This window comes from Ciconia boyciana, chromosome 2, assembly GCF_034638445.1.
Source record: "Ciconia boyciana chromosome 2, ASM3463844v1, whole genome shotgun sequence".
NCBI classification, from domain to species: domain Eukaryota; kingdom Metazoa; phylum Chordata; class Aves; order Ciconiiformes; family Ciconiidae; genus Ciconia; species Ciconia boyciana.
Window position 1 is genome coordinate 110,015,970 of NC_132935.1, and position 20,818 is coordinate 110,036,787.

Below are 20,818 nucleotides of genomic sequence, written 5' to 3' on the forward strand. Positions count from 1 at the left end.
AGGAGGCTGCATGCAGCAAAAATTTCCCAGCCTATCTCACAAACTTCACGCTATATCTTCCTGACATCTGCAAAGCCACGTGAGTGAAGCTGTTCTGCGCAGCACTGGCTACACAGCAAAGCAGGATTTAGGAGTAAATTGACATCTTTCCTGAAATAGCCCAAAGCTAAGCTGGGGAGATATGGAAGGCAGGAAATGCTCACCTTGTTGATATGGAGGATACAGTCTAGGAGGACAGCACAACTGCTCTTAGCACAAATGAGGGAGCAGGTTAGGGGTGAGCAGTGCCACAGAGCAATTTGGGGAGGCAGAAATAAACAAATGGCAGCATTTGGTTGTGTGACAACAGAGATGCCAACTGGAGGGGCAGGAGGCAGGAACTGCGCTGAAATAGCTGGTATTGCCAGAGGCTGAAGCAGACTTGCGGTAAAAATAGCACTTCCCAGTAATGTAAATCAGTACTGCAGTATCCAATGACAACAAACCTCCTAAAAGCAAGTGCCTTCCTTACAGTTGAGCTCATTACAAGGAATTGCTAATGTAGTAACAGTCAGTGTCAAGTCTGTGTAAATTGCAATTGACCACAAAGAGGAAAAGCTGGTATTTTTCAACTGGTCTTAAAATCTGAAAGAGCACTTATTTATTCTGCTGTTGGAATTAATTCTCAGAAGGACACCATCACTTCTGATCAGACACTAGACTAGGGGTGGGTTGCTAAAAGCTATTTTTTAATATGGTAATATAAAAATGCCCTACAGTGCTGCTGTTCTCTACCATTGATAGTAGATAAAGACACTTTGTACCAATCTTCATTTGCTAAATAAACAAATGGCATGCTGGAAAACAGCATTCACTTTTCTCAAGGTACAGTTTACTTCATTCAGGTTCCTTGTATATTGTGTATTAATTCTGAAGTGACAGCAACTAGAGGTAAAAAACACCTATTAGTACACCATATCTGCAGTCAATGAACCGTAATTTTTACAGAATAATCCTGAAATTATTCAGCTTGTAAAGGGCATTCAAAAGAAAAAAGAAACCCAAACTGTCTGTTGCTTCTCTTTGGGGAACTGTACTAGAGGCTGAGTAATTTACAGAACAATGAGATTAGCCAGATATTTAGGCTCACCCCCCCTTATCCAGGACTAGAGCTCCTCGAATCAAAGCTTTTCAGCATCTTCATTCCTTCTGCTCAAAACCTGGCTGCGACAGTCTCAAGTCTCTGATTTTCCATTGCAATCTTTGCACACCCTGCTCAGCATTAGTCACTTCTCAGTCATTACACCTTTCTTCTTCCTTCATCTGAAAGAGCAAAAACTACCAAAAAAAGGATCTTGTAAAAAAACATGAGATGTGAAGCCCCCTCTTCCTCCTCCCTGGTAAACCTGGTAGTCTGTCTTAAGACTAGTTGCAACCATCCATCAAAATAACTTACGAACAGTAGCATATTAGCAGAGCTGCAGAGCAGCAGTCTGCAGAACACACACTGGTAGTTAGCACAAAACCTACACAAGAAGAAAGACACAGCAGTACTCGCTTCCTGTTTGCACTGCAGATTTTCTCACATTGATGTTATGACTCTGCATGTTTGTAGCTTAACACACAACCCAAAAATACCCTGCAAGCTGGAAGACACAAAGAGAATCAGACATTAGACAGTGACTTCCGTTGAGAAATTCTGTAGTGGTTTGACCAGACATTTCAGCACAAATAGCAACAGGGGGTACATGTTGCCCTGATGTAATTACATCCTGCTACAGCCACAAACTTAGTGCTAATTGTGCTCAGACAGTCAGTGAACTCAAAAATCCTAAGTTATTTTCAATAACAGAAAAATGAGTATAATTTATTGACCTTTATCTACTTTGAAAGTTGCTGTTTTCTCCTTTCTATCCCAGGCAACTGGAACTGAAAGGAGGATAATTAGCCTGGACTCTTTTTGTTCAAGAATCAGTGGAAATTGATCACAACTTCTCCACCTCATGGCCAAGTGCTAGACCAAGACACAGGTGATGCCAGATTCAAAAATCTGACTTTTTAGATTGCCACAGTTTCAGACATTTCTTCATATATGAGCACTTCACTTTTATATATGTTAAAAAATGGTGACAGTTCTTTAAATGACTGAGGATATAAAACCAGAATAAAATCATTTAAGAGCTGATAAGCTAGTATTTCCTTCAGGAAAAAGGTCCACATCGAAACAGCATGTCAATGAGTATTTTGAACACTGCATTTGGTTTTGGGAAGTGAGGAAGAGGGTACAGAAGGTATCTCTCCTGCAACCTTTTAAGCTGTTACCTCCCACAAGCCATTTGCATGGGAATGTCTGTAAGAGAAAGCAGATTCAGTTATAACATCCTGACTTTGGAAAACTTTCAGCTCCCATTTGCAGCTCCAAAATAGTCTACTTAGAGAAGACAGCAAGCATCTGTAACACTGCACTTCAATCGGAGGCTGGCCTGCCTTCAACACTGAAACACAGACCAGAAAACATGAAACCTGAATGCTATGGTATTTTTAACACTGCACAAAACAAACAAAAATTAATAAATAGAGCATTTTTTCCTAACAAAAAGCCATATGGCTTAACAAAAAAGGAGTTCTCCTGATGCTAACAAAATTGTTTAGCCTGCCAAAAACTACTCAAAGGAAAAAAAAAAAAGAAGAAGAAGAAAGCATTGGGATCAGATATCCAAAGTGTCTGAAGTCTGAAAATCTGGAAACTAAACGTGCATACTCTAAGACAGGTCCTTCTGTGTGAGCAAGCATAGATCTTGTTTTTAAATACTGCACAGCCAGCTGGGAATCCAAGTATGAAACTGTTCACCAGTCCTACGTGCTCTGCCTCGGCCAGAGTGCCTTACCTCACTTCTCAACAATTCCTCTGAGGCTGGAGCAGCACTGACCATCTCCAGAGGGAGCCATTTGTCCAGCCCCACAATGCTAGCGGGTTTTAAGAGGAGCATGCAAGCAAGAGAGATCCAGCATTTATTTTGGATCTCTGGAACTGAGCTAAAGCAGTTGAGTTAAAGCCGCACCCACAAGCAATGGATACCACAGAGGGCTGCAATACAAGAGCAAACTATCTGAAAGCTCCTGTGATTTTCAGGGACTGTACACATCACTGAGGAAAGATGAAATGGAGGATTTCACTCTGGAACAGCGTCAGGGAAACAAATCCAGAAAGATGCAGTCTAAAGTGCTTGTTTGTTGGTGGCTCCTTTTTTAATATATGCATTTTATGCAGACTCACAAATAAACAACAAGGTTTTATGGAAAAACAGGGTAAACAGGTATTTGTAAATTTTTTTTCGTCATGAACATCTGTTTTCTAAACTCCCAAGGGTGTCAGGCATTTTGACCATGCTTAGCACACCCACCCAAAAGCCAGTATTTGTTAGAACGTGTCTGTCAAAGGAGAGTCAAGGGGAAACTACAAGACATGCAACACGGGGCTGGGGGTGGTGGATAGTTCAGGGTCTCTGGTATGGCCTCTGGCTATTTCAAGCAGCTATGCCTAAAGTTTAGACTGCACAGGTCCAGAAACTGGTAACCCTTAACAGCTACAAAATATTTCTAGTACTGTACAATTTGTGCTGCAGAAAGAAGGGCAACAGGTTTCAACAGCCTCAAACACCCTAAGTCTGTGCAGCAGGTGTGCAAATAAATCTGTTCTGTGGATCAGAGGAAAGACTTGAACCGCAATTCACACCGGTGCCCTTCCTGCCAGGAGACACAAATGGATGCTGGCCAGACTGCAAAGCTGAGGTCTGCTCAGACATGTCGTACAAACATGTATGAGACGGACTCTACTTCTGCTGCTGGCGGATTTGGAAGCTTCGAGACCTGCTGCCATGACAGGGAGCAGCTTTCCTCAGGTGCTGGGGCAGCAAATCACGCCCTGCACTGCTCGCAGTAATACAGTCAGCTGCCAATGCACACAGTAGTGTCAGCTTAATGGAAATGGTGCAGAGTGCACCTAAATGACAGCACCTTTCAGCATCTCACTCATGAAGTTGTTCTTGAGTATCTGTCCCCCTTTCCCTGTCTCTCATCGCCTGCTCAAGGCATTACAATCAATGGAGCTGTAGGCACAGCTGCTGGCTAATGCTGCTCTAGATGCTCTCATGCTGCCCATCTACTCTCCAGCCACTTGGCACAGCTAGCTGAACCAGTCATCTTGCCACCCCCGGAGCCCTACACCACCCACTAAAGGCGGATGCTGAAAGGGCCGTCCCCACGCCCCTGCTGCCATGCAGCCGGCCGGCAGCAAATCCCAGGAAGCAGCACTCCTTCCCATGGCTCACCTCCCTGCAGGGGAAACTGGCCCCCCACACCATGGCTGCCGCAGCCTGCCTGGTGCCAGGAGGGACACAACTGCCACACCCTGCAAGGCCAGTGCTAAGAGGTGGCAAAATAATGTCCCTGTGTAACACCATTCAATGTATTTCCTTCTCTAGTTCTAAATAACTTGGGACACATTCAATTTGAGAGGTAATAAAAAGACAGGAGGGAATAGACCTTTGTTTCAGCACAGCTGTGTATCCCAAGGCTCAAATCATAACGCTTTTAAATCTTCCTTTCTTCCTGCCCTAGACAACAAAGAAATCATCAGACTTTTCATCCAATTTAACTTGAGGTAATTTGAGCACATTTTTCCCTTCATCTTCATATGGTAACCTGTACATAGCCTGAGCGCGCTTTTAGTAGTCCAATTCAATAACTGCAATTATCACTTCGGTCAACATACACAAGATAACAGTCCTAGCTCTAGCGCTTACTTTGTTCTAGATGACTAGCGTTCAGTGGTTGTCTCCAACGCCAGCACCCCCGAGGACAAAATCTAATTATATTACAGTCATTACTTTTCATGAATGAACCACATCCTTCAGCTAGTAAAATGCTTCTCACATTCTAAGAAAACACTGGAGAAATGTAAACCCCAAACACACTAGTGTGTAAAATAAGAGTGATCACTCAGGGACGAAGTCCTACCTTCCAGTCAGCTTACTGCCTGGAAATAAGGTAACATTTTTGCAAGAAACAAAGCTCACATTCTTCTCAAAAACGCTTTACTGTTATAAGGAAATAAACCCTGGCAAGCTCTATATGAAGCACCTAAGTCTTCATATTAAATGCCAGGTTTTCCCCTTTCCTTCCACATGCACATGCATGCACAGAGGTACAGAAGTGAAGTTCATGGTGACAGTGAGGCACCGTACACGTGTGTGCTGTTTCTCAAAGCAAAGCCCAGCAGGAAAGCTGTGCCTTGTCAGAAATTGCCACCACAAACCAACGCCTTCTGAGCCACTTCCCATGTGTAGCATTACCACTGATCCACAGTGGTTGCGGACCAGTGCTTAAAGCCCTGCTGTGGAAAGAACTGAATGCCGTAGGGAGGAAATAAAAGCATCACAATCACATCCCACACACACTAGCATGACACAAATCTTAAAATTTCAGCCCGAGTAGGGTCTTTGCAGTTCAAAAAGGACAGACATCCCCTATCCTATCTTCATTCCCAAACTCTTGCCTTCTGCCCCTTTGCACACTATGAATCCCGTTTTAGGAAGTTCTCTCATACAAGATTTAGTATCTGAAGGGACAGGGCTTCCACCACTACCCTGAAAGCTTACCTGACAATGCCAGCACATCTTGCTTGGCATATAATTCCATTCCCTTATGTGGACATGTATCATTCCCAGCCATCCTCCCTGGAACAAACTAAAACCCTACCTCTGAGACTTCTTGAAACATCTTTTTCTGACACCAAGTTTCGTTTCTTTCTACATCCCACTCAAAAATGCTACAAGCACTTCCTCTCCTGTCTCAGTTTTCAGGCAGATCATCCAACAGGTTAGCCACTGCACTTCCCACTCTTCTTCTGTTTGCTTGTCCCTCTGTGTCTGAGGAGCAGGGGACCAAATGCACCATTGCAGGTCAACTTGTAACAGAAAATCTCCCAACTTTCTGGACCATCCTGCAAAGTCACATCCCCGCCTAAGTTCCACCAACCTCTTTTTCCTGCTGTTCTAGCTCATCTATTAACCACTTAAATTACTCACCACTCTGCTCACTTTACAGATCTTCATCACAACCAGTATTACCATTATGGATATTTGTATCCTTGCATCTCAATTTACATTTCTCCAAACCCAAATCTCATTTTACCTCCATATTTCTATTCCCACTCAGTCCTACTGCACTGAGGGAGACAATTCTGCAACCACATCAAGTAGATTTATAAGAACTTATCCCACTCACACAACTGGCTGCAGTGAACTCTGACAAAACAATACCGGTGCTGGAATTTCAAGAATCAAGGCACTTTTGTTCCCAAATTTGTTAGGTAACAGAGGAAAAAGACATTTTTAGAAAACTTTCATCTCTCAGGTGCCTTCATGATAAGTTCAACTCTGACCTTTCATGACTTGGCAAGACCTGACCTTAACTACGCAAAATACCTTGCATGACACTTCCTTGCCAGCAGAAAACGGAGTGCCCAAACTTAATGGAATGTTTTTGTAACAGAAGTACAATAAATTTTCTCTTGTATTTCAAATTTTCAGGGCACAGAGAAAAGCACCAACTGAAGAGAGCACTGATTAGACATGCCAGCAGTGCTTTATTCCTGTTACTGTAAAGAAGCCAAACTATTTGTAGAAGATGAATGCTTTTGGTTTGAAGTAATTTGCTTTGAATTTACTTTTTGAGCTGATGGGATGAGGTGCCAAGGGAAGAGAAATGAGACAGAGGTTCAATATGTGCAAGAGAGTTAGCAGTCCACACTGTGCTACAATCTGGACGATGCTTAGGGGAAGTGGCTATTGCTGTTCACACTGTCAGAAGTGCTGGGAAGGTGAGGGAAGGAAGGTCTCCCACTCCCTCCTGGGTTTTTCCACCTGCCTCTCCCTTCAGTTCCTGAAATTCTCAGATGTGTTGAGTGCATAGGGCACAAAGAACTGTCTTTGGAGCCTCATAGTGTGCTGCTGCAGGCCTTGAGAGAACAGCTCTGGGGAGACACAGCAGGCAAGCATGGTGGTGAATGCGGTGCTGACCCCAGCACAGCAACCCGCAGGCCACACGGCCGCAGAGAGTCAAGCAGAAAGTGCAGGTCCTTGAACCTGGAGCACTGAACAGGGAAGGGAAAAAACATGGCATTAAAGGCAGAGAGATCACAGGTCTGCTGTAACTGAAAAGAGGGTGTGGAGAAGAGGAGAGAATCTGTTTGCTTCCTGGGATCAGAACAAAATGGTTTCAATCTATCTGTTCACGTGCTGACCAGACTCTGCCCTCATTCTGAATGCACTAAAGAGAGACCAAGCCTGTTCACTTTCCTGATGTAGTAACACTTCAAAGGGAGAAGAAACCAGGAAACTTCTGAGGACTAGAGATCGCTTTCTTCAACCTCTTAACTTTAAAACAGACAGATTCAGGAAGGGAATCTGATGTTCCTGGTATCCACTACAACCACTATGAAAAGGGTAAGATAGAAGAGAAGCTGTAAGTGGTAAGCCTTACAGTTGTACCAAAACCTGGTCCATCCAGTCATGAAAATTGTTTACTGACTACTCCCCAAACTCCTGCAAACCTGGATGTGCATGCAAAGTCCAAAAATGAGAAACCCCAGACTATTTTATATGAAGGCCACCATAAAGGACAACAGTAAGCAGCTGATCAGTGTCACAGTAGTGAAAGAAGAAATGTCACCAAAGCAAAACAATGAAACAAGTAAAACTTCCCCAGAAAACTGTATGAATGCTGGCTGGAGCCTCAGAAGCAATGACAACAATTTTTGCAGGCCCACAGAGAAAACTAAAGATCTGAGTAGAGAGAAAGAGCATTTAGGAAGACAAATGAATACAATCACAGAACCACAGTAAATTATAAGAATAGTTTAAAGTAGGCAATTTGTAAGCACACTGACAGACAGTTTTGATTAACTTAGTGCAATAGGAAAGGCAGTGAAACTAAGGAATGGCCTATACAACATTAAGTACAAACCACTTTTAAGTAGCACTAATAATTTTGCATTTACCCAATGTATTTCTTGCTCACACTTAAGACCTTGATTTCTCCATTACCAGGGTCCCAGATTTACCTTTTAGTTCCTAATAATTCTCTTGAAAACCACATTCTCTTTTATAACTTAGTCCCTTATGATTGTCTATACAATGTTTTCTGTAATGAAAAACTGCTTCTCAGTTGGGTCAGGTGATTGGAACCCACAAAGCCATTCTGCCTTTTTTTTTTTTTCTTTTAAACTAAATGGCTCCCACTTCCCATACCCCTCTTCTACCTTCTCTATTTTGACTGTTTAATATATAAGCAGCTACTATTTTAAGAATAAGAGTAGGCACTGTTATATCAGCATCTGGAGGCTACAATTCCAAAGCCTGAGACAAACAGTTCTCTCTCTTCAGCAGCTTCCTCGGTGTTAGTCCTGGACCGGCCACAATGCACTACTAACTCAGGCCACCACTGTACTGGCCAGTGTCTGCTTTATGTGTATGGCATACTCAGCAAAAGAAATCTCTCATGTAGGCATCCATTATCCCTGCTCCTATTTCTTTGATTTTGCTCTCATCCATGCAATTTCTGTCAGTGAGAAACAGGAGCTGGGAAAAAAAAAAAAAATCAATACTGCCATTGCCTGCATCATCCTCTTTTAACTTTCCTTCTTTTTAGCACTTTTAAAGTTCTTTACCAGTTAATTTCTCTTTCTCCTTTACTGAACCTCCTCAAAGAAGCACAAATATGTAACAAAGTTGCTCTAACAGATGTCAATTGCATCTAACATCTCTTTTGAATGGAACTAAATTTATTCTCTAGTCAAGAAGCTAATGCATAGTTAGTGCCTGAGCAGAAACATGCACAACTCTTGCTACTTCTCTCTAGCTTAGGGTTTTGTTTTCTTTTAAACAGCAGAACTCCAAAGGAAGCAACTCACTGGAGCTGTTTTACCTATTCACTATTCAAAAATTCCCTCAGGCTAAAAAACCCCAAGAAACCACAGCAGTGGCATTTTTAGAGCACTTGCCCTATGTCCTTATATCTAAAATCTCACTAGAGGAGGTAGCCAGACATTGGTTAGCCAGTCCTGAATAAAGCCTTCTACATCTGTTCATCACAGCACCTGGCTAATCCAATACAGGCAGAAAAATCTAGCAAGCTCACATTAATCTTCACAGAGTTTGAATAGAGCTAGGATTTGTCTCTGGGACAAATGCTGTCCTCAGAAGTCAAAAGCTTCTCTTAAAAAATGATACAAAGAGCTGCATGTGTCATAAAGGAAAAAGCTATAGAGCCGTACTAAATAAAAGCACCCCACAACAAAATTTTATCTCCCTAAGAAATACTGTCTTCTAGTATTTTTAATATTATCTATAGGGGAAAAGAGGAAATAATTTCTCTAAAATGATAATTTAATATCATTTCTTTCTTTCATATCTCTTTACGCTGCACTTATTTCACTGGATACATTTCAGATAAACGCTTGCTCGTAACTAGCTCACAGCTGCAGCACACCTTATAAAACACTTCTGAATGGAAAAGCATTCTTAAAATTTGCAACTCTTGGCTCCAGCAGCTTCTGAGACAATAAATGCCGACTGTTTCTCCTTCAATGACTTGTGGTTTTTAAAACAGGAAATCACAATGATCGATCCAGTACTGCCACAGGAGGGACTAAATTAATATTTCCTTTATTTCATCACACAATAATCTGATTGAATGCAATACTGAGATTCTCCTCATTCAGCCTTTTCAGGCCAGATTTCTCAAGACAGGCTCATATCAACACTTAAGCACTTGTACCAGCTGTCTCTGAGTGGCAAAGTTGTGAGCCTTTGACCCAATGTCAGCCAAACACAAAAGACAGAAGATGTGCAGAAAGGAGGTTCCTTTCAAGCAGACTGAAAACTGGCCACGGGCTAGAAGAGAGACCTGGGAAACAGCTCGCAGAGGGACAACACAGCCCCTCCCTGGTTCTGTCCCTCCAACCCTGCAGCTGCACACACAGCCCTGAGCCAGGCACAGCACATGCTGCCTTGCGCCCAGCATGCAGCTGGGGAAGAGACAACAGTGCACACCAGGAGCTCAACAACCGCTGCAAGGGGACCTTGCTTTTTGGACCCACATGCTTCCAAGCTAACCATTGATGGGCATATTTGAGTATCACCTGGAATGTGGCTTCTGAGACTTCAAGATACACGGCCCAGCTCAGTCCTACTGCCAGACCTCTTTCTTGGACCTGGGGAGATTCTGCCATCCAGCAGCTCTGAACCCCAAGTACTGACTGAAAAGAAACCGTTGCTCCATGGGGTTGGAGCAGCAGCTGACAGTCAAAAAGGGTCACCGCCAGGTGATTTTGATGAGCTTTTGTGAAAAACTTTCAACAAAGGGCAGTTATTTTTTCTAGAGCAGAGCAGGGCAGGGCATCAGACAGGAGCACAATGGAACAGACTGTCCTGGAGGAAATCCACCCTTGTGCAGTCCCAGGGTTAACACATCCCTGTGTAGGACAGCACACCTACAGCTTTGTCACAGAGGTACACTCTCCACCCTCCTCCTTCGGTGGAGGGAGATCTGATGGGATTATGAAGGGTTCATAATACCTGCACAGGGTGCACAGTGCCTGCATGAGCTTGTGCCTCCCACAGAGGCGAGGTTCTCCCCACGCCTGCACAAAAGCACAGGCTTCCCCCCTGCAGGAGCTCCACAGAAGCTGTTGTCCCCACAAGGATGCAATTCTCCCAGTGAACTGACCAGCAGGTCCCTACCTCTGTGTGCAGCAGCGCTGCTGCCAGATCCAGAGCCAACCTTCCCTCCATCTCCACTGCCTCACGTTGAGCACTACCTTTTCTCATGACCGCAGTTTATTAAAAGGGGAAAGCGACTAGGAGGCAAGTATCTTAGAAGGAGTAGGGACACAAAGATAAATGACAGAGGAAGTTCTTGTCTGTATGGTTTTCGTCACAAAGCAAAAGCAGTTAGCAATACGAGCATCAGATCCCAACTGTAACAGAGTCAGCATCTCTGCGTCCTGGAAGACTGGGTGGGGGTGGGGTGGGGGGTGTTTTTGCTATAAAGATCTTGAAATATTTTACCACATAATATAAAAAAAATTTACAAGTGATGAGCAACCTTTTAATATCATAATGCTTTTTTCCCATATAACAGGATGCCTCCTATATTCCAAAGCTCTTAAGTTTTGAGGTTGCTTTCCTCCTTTTTCTAACCCATGCAAACATAATCATACTCATGATTCTAATCCATCCCGATAACAATTACTGTCATTAAATTACTCTTTTACTAGGTGACAGGACAGAACTAGTTTAGTTCTTGAAGTGAATGGAGATTAAATTAAGTGATTATTTTCTTGATAGGTATTAACTTGTACCACAGTTCATTACAAAAGCACTTCTCTCAAGGTTAGTACCATAATTAATAGAACTATGACTGTACTATTTAGGTTTGCAACTATTCAAAAGTACTTAAATGCTTGAACAGAGCTCTAAGTTTCTATGAAGTACTAATTCCAAAAGTAATCAGATGAATTGCCAAAGAGAACATCATGAAAATTTCTGTTCCTTTGACTGGCTTAGTTCTGTTTACTTAATCATGGGAGAATTTCCACCCTTCAATCATCAGCCCACCAGGACATACTACACTATCTTCCCTCCATAAAAGCTGTTACTCAGCATACATCTCCTTTCTGCTTTTATTGTTTCCATTTCCTTCCAACTTCTCCCTTGGTCTCTGCTCTCTCAGAGAACAGAGGAGGAAACTAAAGGACCTAGTAGTGATATTGGTACAAAAAGAAGGAAAATGAGAGAAGTAGGGAGAAATGAAGACATAAATAAAAATAAGAAGTGAGGAGCTCTATCCATCAGAATAGAGATACCAAAGAACTGGAAGACTCATTCTCAGGAGTACTACAATGCATGTAACTGTGATTCTTTCACTCCAGCCATGCCCTGTTACAATAAACATAACTGACTCAGCTGCAGATGTCCTCTGGATGTTTACATTGAGCACATTTTCAGTAGGGGACTTTTCAGGCAGTAGCAGACTGCAATAGAGGCAACATGATGGGACCCTTTTCACAACAGCTATCCTGCCTGCCACCACAGCCACCTGTCCCATTTACCTCTCTCATGGCCTCTAGTCTCCAAGTTTGTTTATCAGGAAATGACTGCTACCTCAAGCATGAGATATCCTCAACTTCTCGTTTAAACAGAAAGGGGTGACTGGGGGGAGGTGGGAGGTTGTAGGGTTATTTGCCGCCTTTTTTCAGAAAGAAGACAATGTTTGAGCAGTCTGGCAGGATACCCTGATCAGATGTGGCCACGTACTGTAACCTTAGTCTCCATTTCTATTTTGTCAGTTTACATTTAGGAAAGGAATTATTTGCTAAGTAGAAACAGACTTAACATATCAGCTGCTGTGTCCCATTCTGCCCCAACTGAGAGACAGATGCATGTTGCTGCTTTTCTCAGCCAAGCCATGAGGACCTCTGAACAACCCCTTCTCTGGCAGTAGTAAAGCCTGTGATGTTTATCAGGGACCTGGGCTCCACTCATGGACTACAGGTGACAAAACTACTGTTGTTTAAGAAGTTACCGTCTCCAACCAGGATGTGATAATTGTCCAAAATGTCACTAAATAGAACAGCTTAATTCTTATTGCTCTCCCCATTAAGCTTAAAGCCACAAAGACACTTGAAACTCATCTATTTTACTTTGCCACTAAGGCTTGCTAAGAGCATGTCTGGCAGCCAGCCATTATGGCCCAGCTGATGGGCAGAGGATCACCAGTTCAATTGCTTCTGACAGTGCATCCACATACACGTTGTTTCTGCACTGAGCAGTAAATAACTGCAGAGAGCAGTGGGCATCAACTAGCCCCCATCTGGTAAATACCCATGCAAGTTAATAAACTTAGTCCTATGAGTAGCCTGGCTGGACTGTTACATGCTCCCTTCAGTGCTTCCAGGACTGGAGTCTCTTCTCTGATGTGCTTTTAGACAGAGAAGCAGGCACAGGAAGGGAAGTTCAGAGGAAACACTTCCAACAGCTCCTTCAACAGAAGGTAATACACTAGCAGGAGTCACTCTCACTGTAGGAACAGCCCGGTAATGCTTAGAGAACATCAAGTCAACTCAGTATTGCATGGTGCTAGAAAGTATATGTAGTACCTGCAACATATATAAAACTGCAATATAACCTGAAAAAAGAAAGAGTACTAGTATGTGCATTTGCATGAACATACTCCAACTGCAGTAAAGCAGCATAAACTGTATATTGTCTCATCAGTACCCAGACCCATTGATGTCCAATGCCACACAAAGTACTGCTTCAAGAGTAGAACCAGAGAGGGGAATGCATTCTGGAAAACCTGTGGGCACAGCCAATAAGGAGGGTGGCTATCCCTGGACCTGGTTCTGTTTGATGGCAAGGGAACAAGAGCTTTTACGCTATTTTCTCTTGACTAAACACAGCACTCTCTTGCCAAGCAGTTCTAGATAAGAATTCTGCAATTCTGTGCTTAATGCTTTACAAAGAAAGTGTTGTTGTGAAGCACAAAGGGTTTTTTTCTCCTTTTGCTAAATAGCATATACAGGAAATTGGAAAACTGAAACTCAGGTCCCCAGAGAGGAGCTAAAGAAAAGCAAAACACTATCTGGCAGCGGCTACCGTAATGTGGCATTATGGCATTATGATTCACAGATAAAAAACATAAAGGGAAAAGTCAAACCAGAGCATAAAGAAGGTCTAGTAGGTAAACTGCCTTCTGGATATCACAGGTACAGAATTTTCCAAGGCAGTGTGTGCATGAAAAATACCCCAATATTTTGGAAGTAAATCCTGACTCACTCTGTACCGAAGGGGCTCCCAATCAAAAAATGCCTTAAGCATCAGAGCAAATTTCTGAACATTCCCTCAACAACATTTCAAGCTAGCAAATAACTTAAAGTAGCTAGCAGAAGCGTCTCCACGCCAAACAGGTAAAGGGAACAATGTCAACAGACAAAGGGCAGAATTGCTTTGGTTTGGGGGTGGTGGGAAGGTTTTTTTTGTTTGACCAAAGTAAAAATTATCCCAGAAAGTTTAAAAGCAATGAAAGAGAAGTCATTTCAAAACAATGAAAGAGAAGACAGTTACAGTCACAAAAGATCACAGCACTCCGTGAACTGAATTTGCTGCTGTACTGTTTCTGATGCACCACAGTGAACATTTTCTCTCTTAAAAAGCTTTACAAGTTGCCTTTGCAATTTGGAAATCTTAGTGTTACGACTGAGATATCCAGTAAACAGTATGAAAATATAATCTAGTTTAACGCCCCAAGAGTGGGCACAAGATTAAAGTTTTCTGTCCCACACTTTTTTACAGAGGGTTTCCCAGTCATGACTGTAAACATCTCATTTGAGCTTTTTTAAAGGACAGTTACAAGCTTTTACACATAAACAAATACTGATGTCATTTGCTACATACATAATAATGTATTACGAAAAAGTGATGAGTAGATATGTGAGAAAAAGTGATGAGCTAATATGTGAGTTAGACTGACAAGAGTTATTTGCTGCAGGCACAAAATATTTTCTTCCTCTTTATTACTTTCGATATGCAAGATCTCTTTAGTCCATTTCTAATTACCAGTGTAGTACAGCTTGAGTTGAACTCCAATATGTTGCTAATGGCAACAGCAGTAATTTTACATTATTATTTTACTAAAACATGTTTCACCTTGGAACTGTCCAGCTGGACTTGGACAATGGGTCAGACCTCAGAGGTTTAATGGAGCTTCCACTGCCTTCAGCAGTGCTGCACCAGCTCCTACTGACAGAGAATGTACTCCGACAGCTGTTGTATTTTCAAGTAAAATTTAGAAAGAAAGATGACATTGCCCTGCCTATAAAAGTATTCCCATACTACACAAAGATTTACCTACATGCACATGCACACACTTGTTTTACTTAAGAGAAACACCATACCTCATTCCTTCTGTAGACCTATTCTGGTAGTTACGGTAGAGCTGGGGAACGCCTAACATAGCCTCAGTGAACACTGCAAGGAAGCCCAGCGTTTCCACAAAGAGAGATGAGTCAAGCCAGAGGTAAGTGATGTAACCGGTCACACCAGTGAAGGTCAGGACACACTGCACGTAGTCTGTAAACTTGCTCCAGTGCCAAAAATAGTTCAAGTCAAAATCTGCAACAGAATAGGAATGGAAGAAGAATAAAATATGTTTTGCCAACTGGACTCAAAGTTAATCAGGGTGGAATTGAGAATTGGGAAGCATGAGGGAGCCACTGTCAGTCTTTGGGAGCAGGGGAAAGTAGAAAACGAGGGATTAAAAAAAATAAAACCAAAACAAACGAACAACCAAAAAAAAAAAAAAACCACCCGAACTCAAAACAAGCAAGAAAAATAAAAAATAGAGGAGTCTTGATTTGGAAAACATTTTTTGGTGGGGGTGTTCAATAAAGAAACAATAAAACAAAGACTTGCAAACTACCAAAATATTTATGAAGACGACTTTTAAAGAGAAAGCATTAACCTTCAGGTATCAAACATGAAGAAATCTGGATATGACTCTAGCAGAATTGGCACAGGAAGTGTTTCACAAAACACTTCGCAATACTAAGTACAGGCCCCAAGCACATCAATGGAAGTGCTCTCTCTCTTAGGTCATTATCTCTACCTTCAAACTGCTTCAATCCAAGCTGCTTAGAAGGTCACCTAAAGTCCACAGCTCTGTTCCCTGGTGCAGTGCAGCTGCCTGTGGTGAAGGGCAAGCTGCCATGTGCAGCTGGTACAGCTTTACTGAGATAGCTGCAAGACTGTGACAAGAATCCCCCCTGGAACAACACCTCCCACAGATGTCACCACTTTTCACTCCACAGGCAAAATGCACTTCGCTCTTGCCTTTGCCAGTACCAATGAGCGCAGGGTGCACACCCATTTCTACAACCATCAGAACAAAATGCTACACCACAAAACACAATATCCTCTCTTGAGAGAATGAGAGAAAGAACAAACCAACTGTGCCATTTGCTTGGCACATTAACAGCATACCACTGGAAGATATGTAGCTATCTTGTGATGAATAATAAAATATACAACCCCATTACCATTGACTGTATAGCAAAATAACAACATCATTTTGAATAAGAAGAACTCTGAAATAACTGTTCATTAGCAAATGCTGTTCATGTCTTCCTTTCTTAAAGCACGTGAAGTTAAAAATACCTACCTCGGACCAGTTGGATTCTGTGAATTATCAAAATGATGAACCATCGTTCTAACAGCCCAAATATGTGCAACACACCAGCACATCACTAGAAGATTTCTGTTGCTGCCTCCTCAGCAGAAGTACAGAATGCTACAAGAAAGTCCTACTGTTAACTCAGGCAAGGAAGACATTGACCTCCACTGACCAACACTAACAACAAATTCAGTGAAATGGGAATAAATCTATACAGGCACTTAGCTGTCTAAGGATACATACACATGCCAAATAATAGTTTCATTTTCTGCATCCTTTCACACTTTCGTATCATTATCAGCTGAATCATTACCAGCTGAATCATTTTACGTTGCCACACAAAGACGAAGGCAAAATTGGCCAGGAGCCATAGCCAACCTGTAGCATTGTCAGCCATCACCCAGAACTGAATTACATAATCTGTGGCAAAGCCACTGTCAATGTAACATTGACCTTCAGTATTTTATGGACTGGGTCCTCAGCCTCAGAATTCAGGGACACGAGACTAAATAAAAGGTAGACCCAGCGCTGGCACAGCCTACACAGCATGTGAGCATCACGCATTTCTGGAGCTTTGTGAAGGCTTTCCTTTGTGGAGGTGAAGGGAGAACAAAACAGAATGAAGCAGAAAAAAGAAGGCACAAGACAACCACAACCACAAAGGCCAGAAAAACATTATCGATTTTAATTTATATCTATTGCATTTTCTGAAGAGGAGCAGTCAATGAGAACATCTGACAAGGTAGAAGGAATAAGAGACACCCAAAACTCCCATTCCTTTCACTCTGCCTGACCTACATCTGTATAATAAAAAATAGCAAGAGGCATAACAGAGTAAATTCACACTAATTTTGCCAGCTTCATAAGCAATACCAAGCAAATAACCGGACCCAACACAACAAATCTGACACTACACAACTGTTATATTAGCAAGAGATGCTCTCTGGGACAGAGGCATTTGGGCTTACAATGGGGACAGAATAATGAACTGCAGAAGAAAAGAGGATGAAGAGAAAGATAAAATTGGTGAGGTTACAGGCCATTTAAAAAAGCAACCTCCATTCTGGAAAAGGAGAGCTACTGATGGCTTTTCAGTAAGATGTAACTGCTACTTTTACCAGATTATTTCTTTAAACCTTGATTCTGAGATGTTCTCACACAGCCTTTAGTTTCTTCACAGACACCTAAAGCACTGGCTTTCAACCCTTAAAAAGGAAAGTGTTTCATTTTAATTCAGAGCTCTCGCATTCAAATATGCTGGGTGGAAAACTTGCATTTATTTTCCAGCAAGGGTCATTCAACTTTGATACACTGTTCAACAGATACTGTCTCAGACCAATACCTGAAAACTATGGTGGCAACTGGTGGCAACCATAGACAGGAACACATGAAGCGCACTCTTCCAGACAGTTCCAGCCCTAGAAGAGACCCTCTTGGCTCTCAAGATAGCTATATAGTCATTACATGTCTAATCCTGGACTGGACAGCATTAGTCTCAATCTGGTTGCCATGCTGCCTTGGCCATGCAGGACCCTTGGCCCCTCACTCATTAAACCCTCCCACCAGCTGTCAGGGCTGCCCTGCATACACTGCGTTTCTCCGCCTGCGTTCTCCACATGCTCAAGGATCCTTTTTAAAATACCCATCCCTGCACACCAAATCCTTATTTCCCCAAGTTCATTTTCATAATAGAAATGAAAGAATTAAATCTACATGGGGGTGTGGAAATTTCAGAAGTTCATTGAACAAAAACAGTCAATGTTCACACAGCTACCGTGAGGTCAGCTACAAAATCCATGGACCCATGCAAACACTTAAACATGCAATTACCTCCTGCTACGCCAGCTGTTCATGCGTGTATTCAGTACTGCTGCATTGAAGTCCATTTCCATTCACGTAAGCACTAATGTCCCTGAACCTAGTATTAGGCAGCCAAGAAATCTGATAATGATGATAATTTACTCATCATCTTTTGTCTGAAAATCTAAAGTATTATTTCTATTATAATAACATACACAGATGAGAAAACTATTGTGTGAAATAGGACTTCAGCTGAAGCAGGAGAGTTAATTACTAGTACAGGAAAAAGACTGAGATTCTCTTTTGCTCAAAACTATCATGATGCTATATAGTCTCCATTTCACTATACTAATTATGAATAAGTTCTAGTTTCTGCTATAAATTTTCCTTGGTAATGTTTTCCTGAAAGAAAGAAAGACAAAATGAGATGAGAACAATTATAACCTTGGTAATAGCCTGTTGTGGTTTAACCCCAGACAGCAACTAAGCACCACACAGCCACTTGCTCACTCCCCCCTTGGTGGGATGGGGGAGAGAATCAGAAGGGTAAAAGTGAAAAAAAAAAAAGACTCGTGGGTTGAGATAAGAACAGTTTAATAATTGAAATAAAATAAAATAAAATAGTAATAGTAGTAGTAGTAGTAGTAGTAATAATAATAATAATAATAATAAAGAATACACAAAGCGAGTGATGCACAATGCTTACCACCCACCAACCGATGCCCAGACAGTCCCTGAGCAGTGTCCCCCAGCCAGCTTTCCCCTAGTTTATATACTGAGCATGACATTATATTGTTATGGAATATCCCTTTGGCCACTTTGGGTCAGCTGTCCTGGCTGTGCCCCCTCCCAGCTTCTTGTGCATCTCCAGCCTTCTCAGTCAGTAGAGCATGGGAAGCTGAAAAGTCCTTGACTTACTGTAAACACTACTTAGCAACAACTAAAACATCAGTGTGTTATCAACATTATTCTCATCAAAATCCAAAACAGAGCACTATACCAGCTACTAGGAAGAAAATTAACTCTATCCCAGCCAAAACAAGGACATAGCCTTACAGAAAAACATCTGAATTATCTTAAAAACAACCCAATACATAATCACTAATTGCTCTACTTAACAGATGTATTTTTGACATGCAGAAGTCTATTTTAGAACACTACACATCACCAAACTCAGCATTACCAACTACTTCCAGGAAGAAGTAAAAGAATGACTGAACTAAAAAGAAGAAAGAAAAAAAAAAAGAAAGGTAGAGAACAGCACACCTGACCTTTCATATGGGTCATAGTTTCTCTGGCCCTTAGTTGAACTTCTAAACTGTTTTGCCACATTATTGCTTCTTTTTAACCAAGGCTGAAGCTTATCTTCTCTGACAAATGGTTTCAAAAATTCAGAGGGAAAAAGAATCACATACCCGTCACTTCAAGGTCTGGAAATAAACTCTGACTCATTTTTCCAAGTGGCTCCCTTCTCAAGGGGGTCCAAACACATTAGTTCTGTAACAGGAGCTATATACATTCAAAGCAACAAAAGCAACACAAAGCACAAAGCAACAAAAAATGTTGCTTGTGCTGAGTACTGGGACAGATATATGCAAAAAAGGCTTTTAAATGCTTAAAAACAAAAGGGAACTGTCCCTTAAAAAAAAAAAAAGGAGGAGTTTTAAAAACAGAACAAAATCCACGTGTGTGCAGACCAGTCCTGCCCCTCTCCCTACAGAGCAATCTGCAGCAGAGGGGAGAGGCAGATGTAGTCACAACTGTCCCAAGAAGGTAGGCAGAGGACACCAATCAGTGCCCTGGGCCATGTCACCTGAGGTGCAGAACTGAACAAAGTTATAAATATTATGGCAAACATTGTTCACATTTGAAGAAAATTATGACTAGTAAAGACGAGATTGGGATTTTTGCCCCTCCCCCCCAAACATCACCCCTTTAAGAAAGGACAAAGCAAGAAATCCCACCACACCACAATTTATTTCTATCAAACGTCTCAAAATCTGTCCAAGTTAAATCTGGATGCATATCTTTCTATTCCCTGAAATGGGAAGGCACTGCTTGCACAGCTCACTCCATTCACTAGCTCCCCACCCTGCCCAGAGAGAAATTCATTACATGACTTTGTAACCATACTCAGTTGATGCAGTTCAAATGGTAACTCCCAGTCACTAACATCCTGGATTGATCTGAACTGGCGTTACTGCAGTGAAAGGTACTATATCTTATTACCCATGCCTGAGCTCTTTAATCCACTCAGTGAGTTGCATTTTAAACATGTTAATCCACTGATAGATGAGAGATTTACGCTGGAAAATCCTATTGATGCTCGGGGAAGGAGAAGCTCAGTAGGTTCTTTGTGCACTGACTGAAGAAAAGTCTACACAGCTTGAGGGTGAAGAAAGATGAGATTAAAACACCTCCTCTGGGAGGCACATTGCATGTCACATACGAAAAATGTAAAGCAGGCAGAAACAGCATTGCAAATAACCATGGTTAGCACTAGTCAGGCCAAAATGCAAGTAGAAAATTCAAGATTCTGGTGTGGGATAGATGCCAAGTAACACAAAGAAGAGTCCATAGTATCAAGTTTCACTTAAGGATGACACAGAGGTCCAAACAGTTACATTATTTTTAGTCAAGAAGCATTTAATACCATGTCAGCTACCATGTTAGTTCCTTTTGGGAAAGTGAAGCAAAGACTTTGACATCCTAAAAATTATTTACTGTAGCTCTCAATTTCTCTTGC

The 20,818-nt window shown here is 41.9% G+C and overlaps 1 protein-coding gene across 2 annotated transcripts in view; it reads right to left on the reverse strand.

Moving 5' to 3' along the window:
• SLC66A2 (solute carrier family 66 member 2) overlaps positions 1–20,818 on the reverse strand; it is a 70,224-nt gene that overhangs the window by 8,506 nt on the left and 40,900 nt on the right. For both annotated transcript variants that reach the window (XM_072853492.1, XM_072853491.1), the window contains one exon: positions 14,999–15,215. In XM_072853492.1, the coding sequence (XP_072709593.1) occupies positions 14,999–15,215 (217 nt within the window). The remainder of the gene's footprint in view (positions 1–14,998; positions 15,216–20,818) is intronic.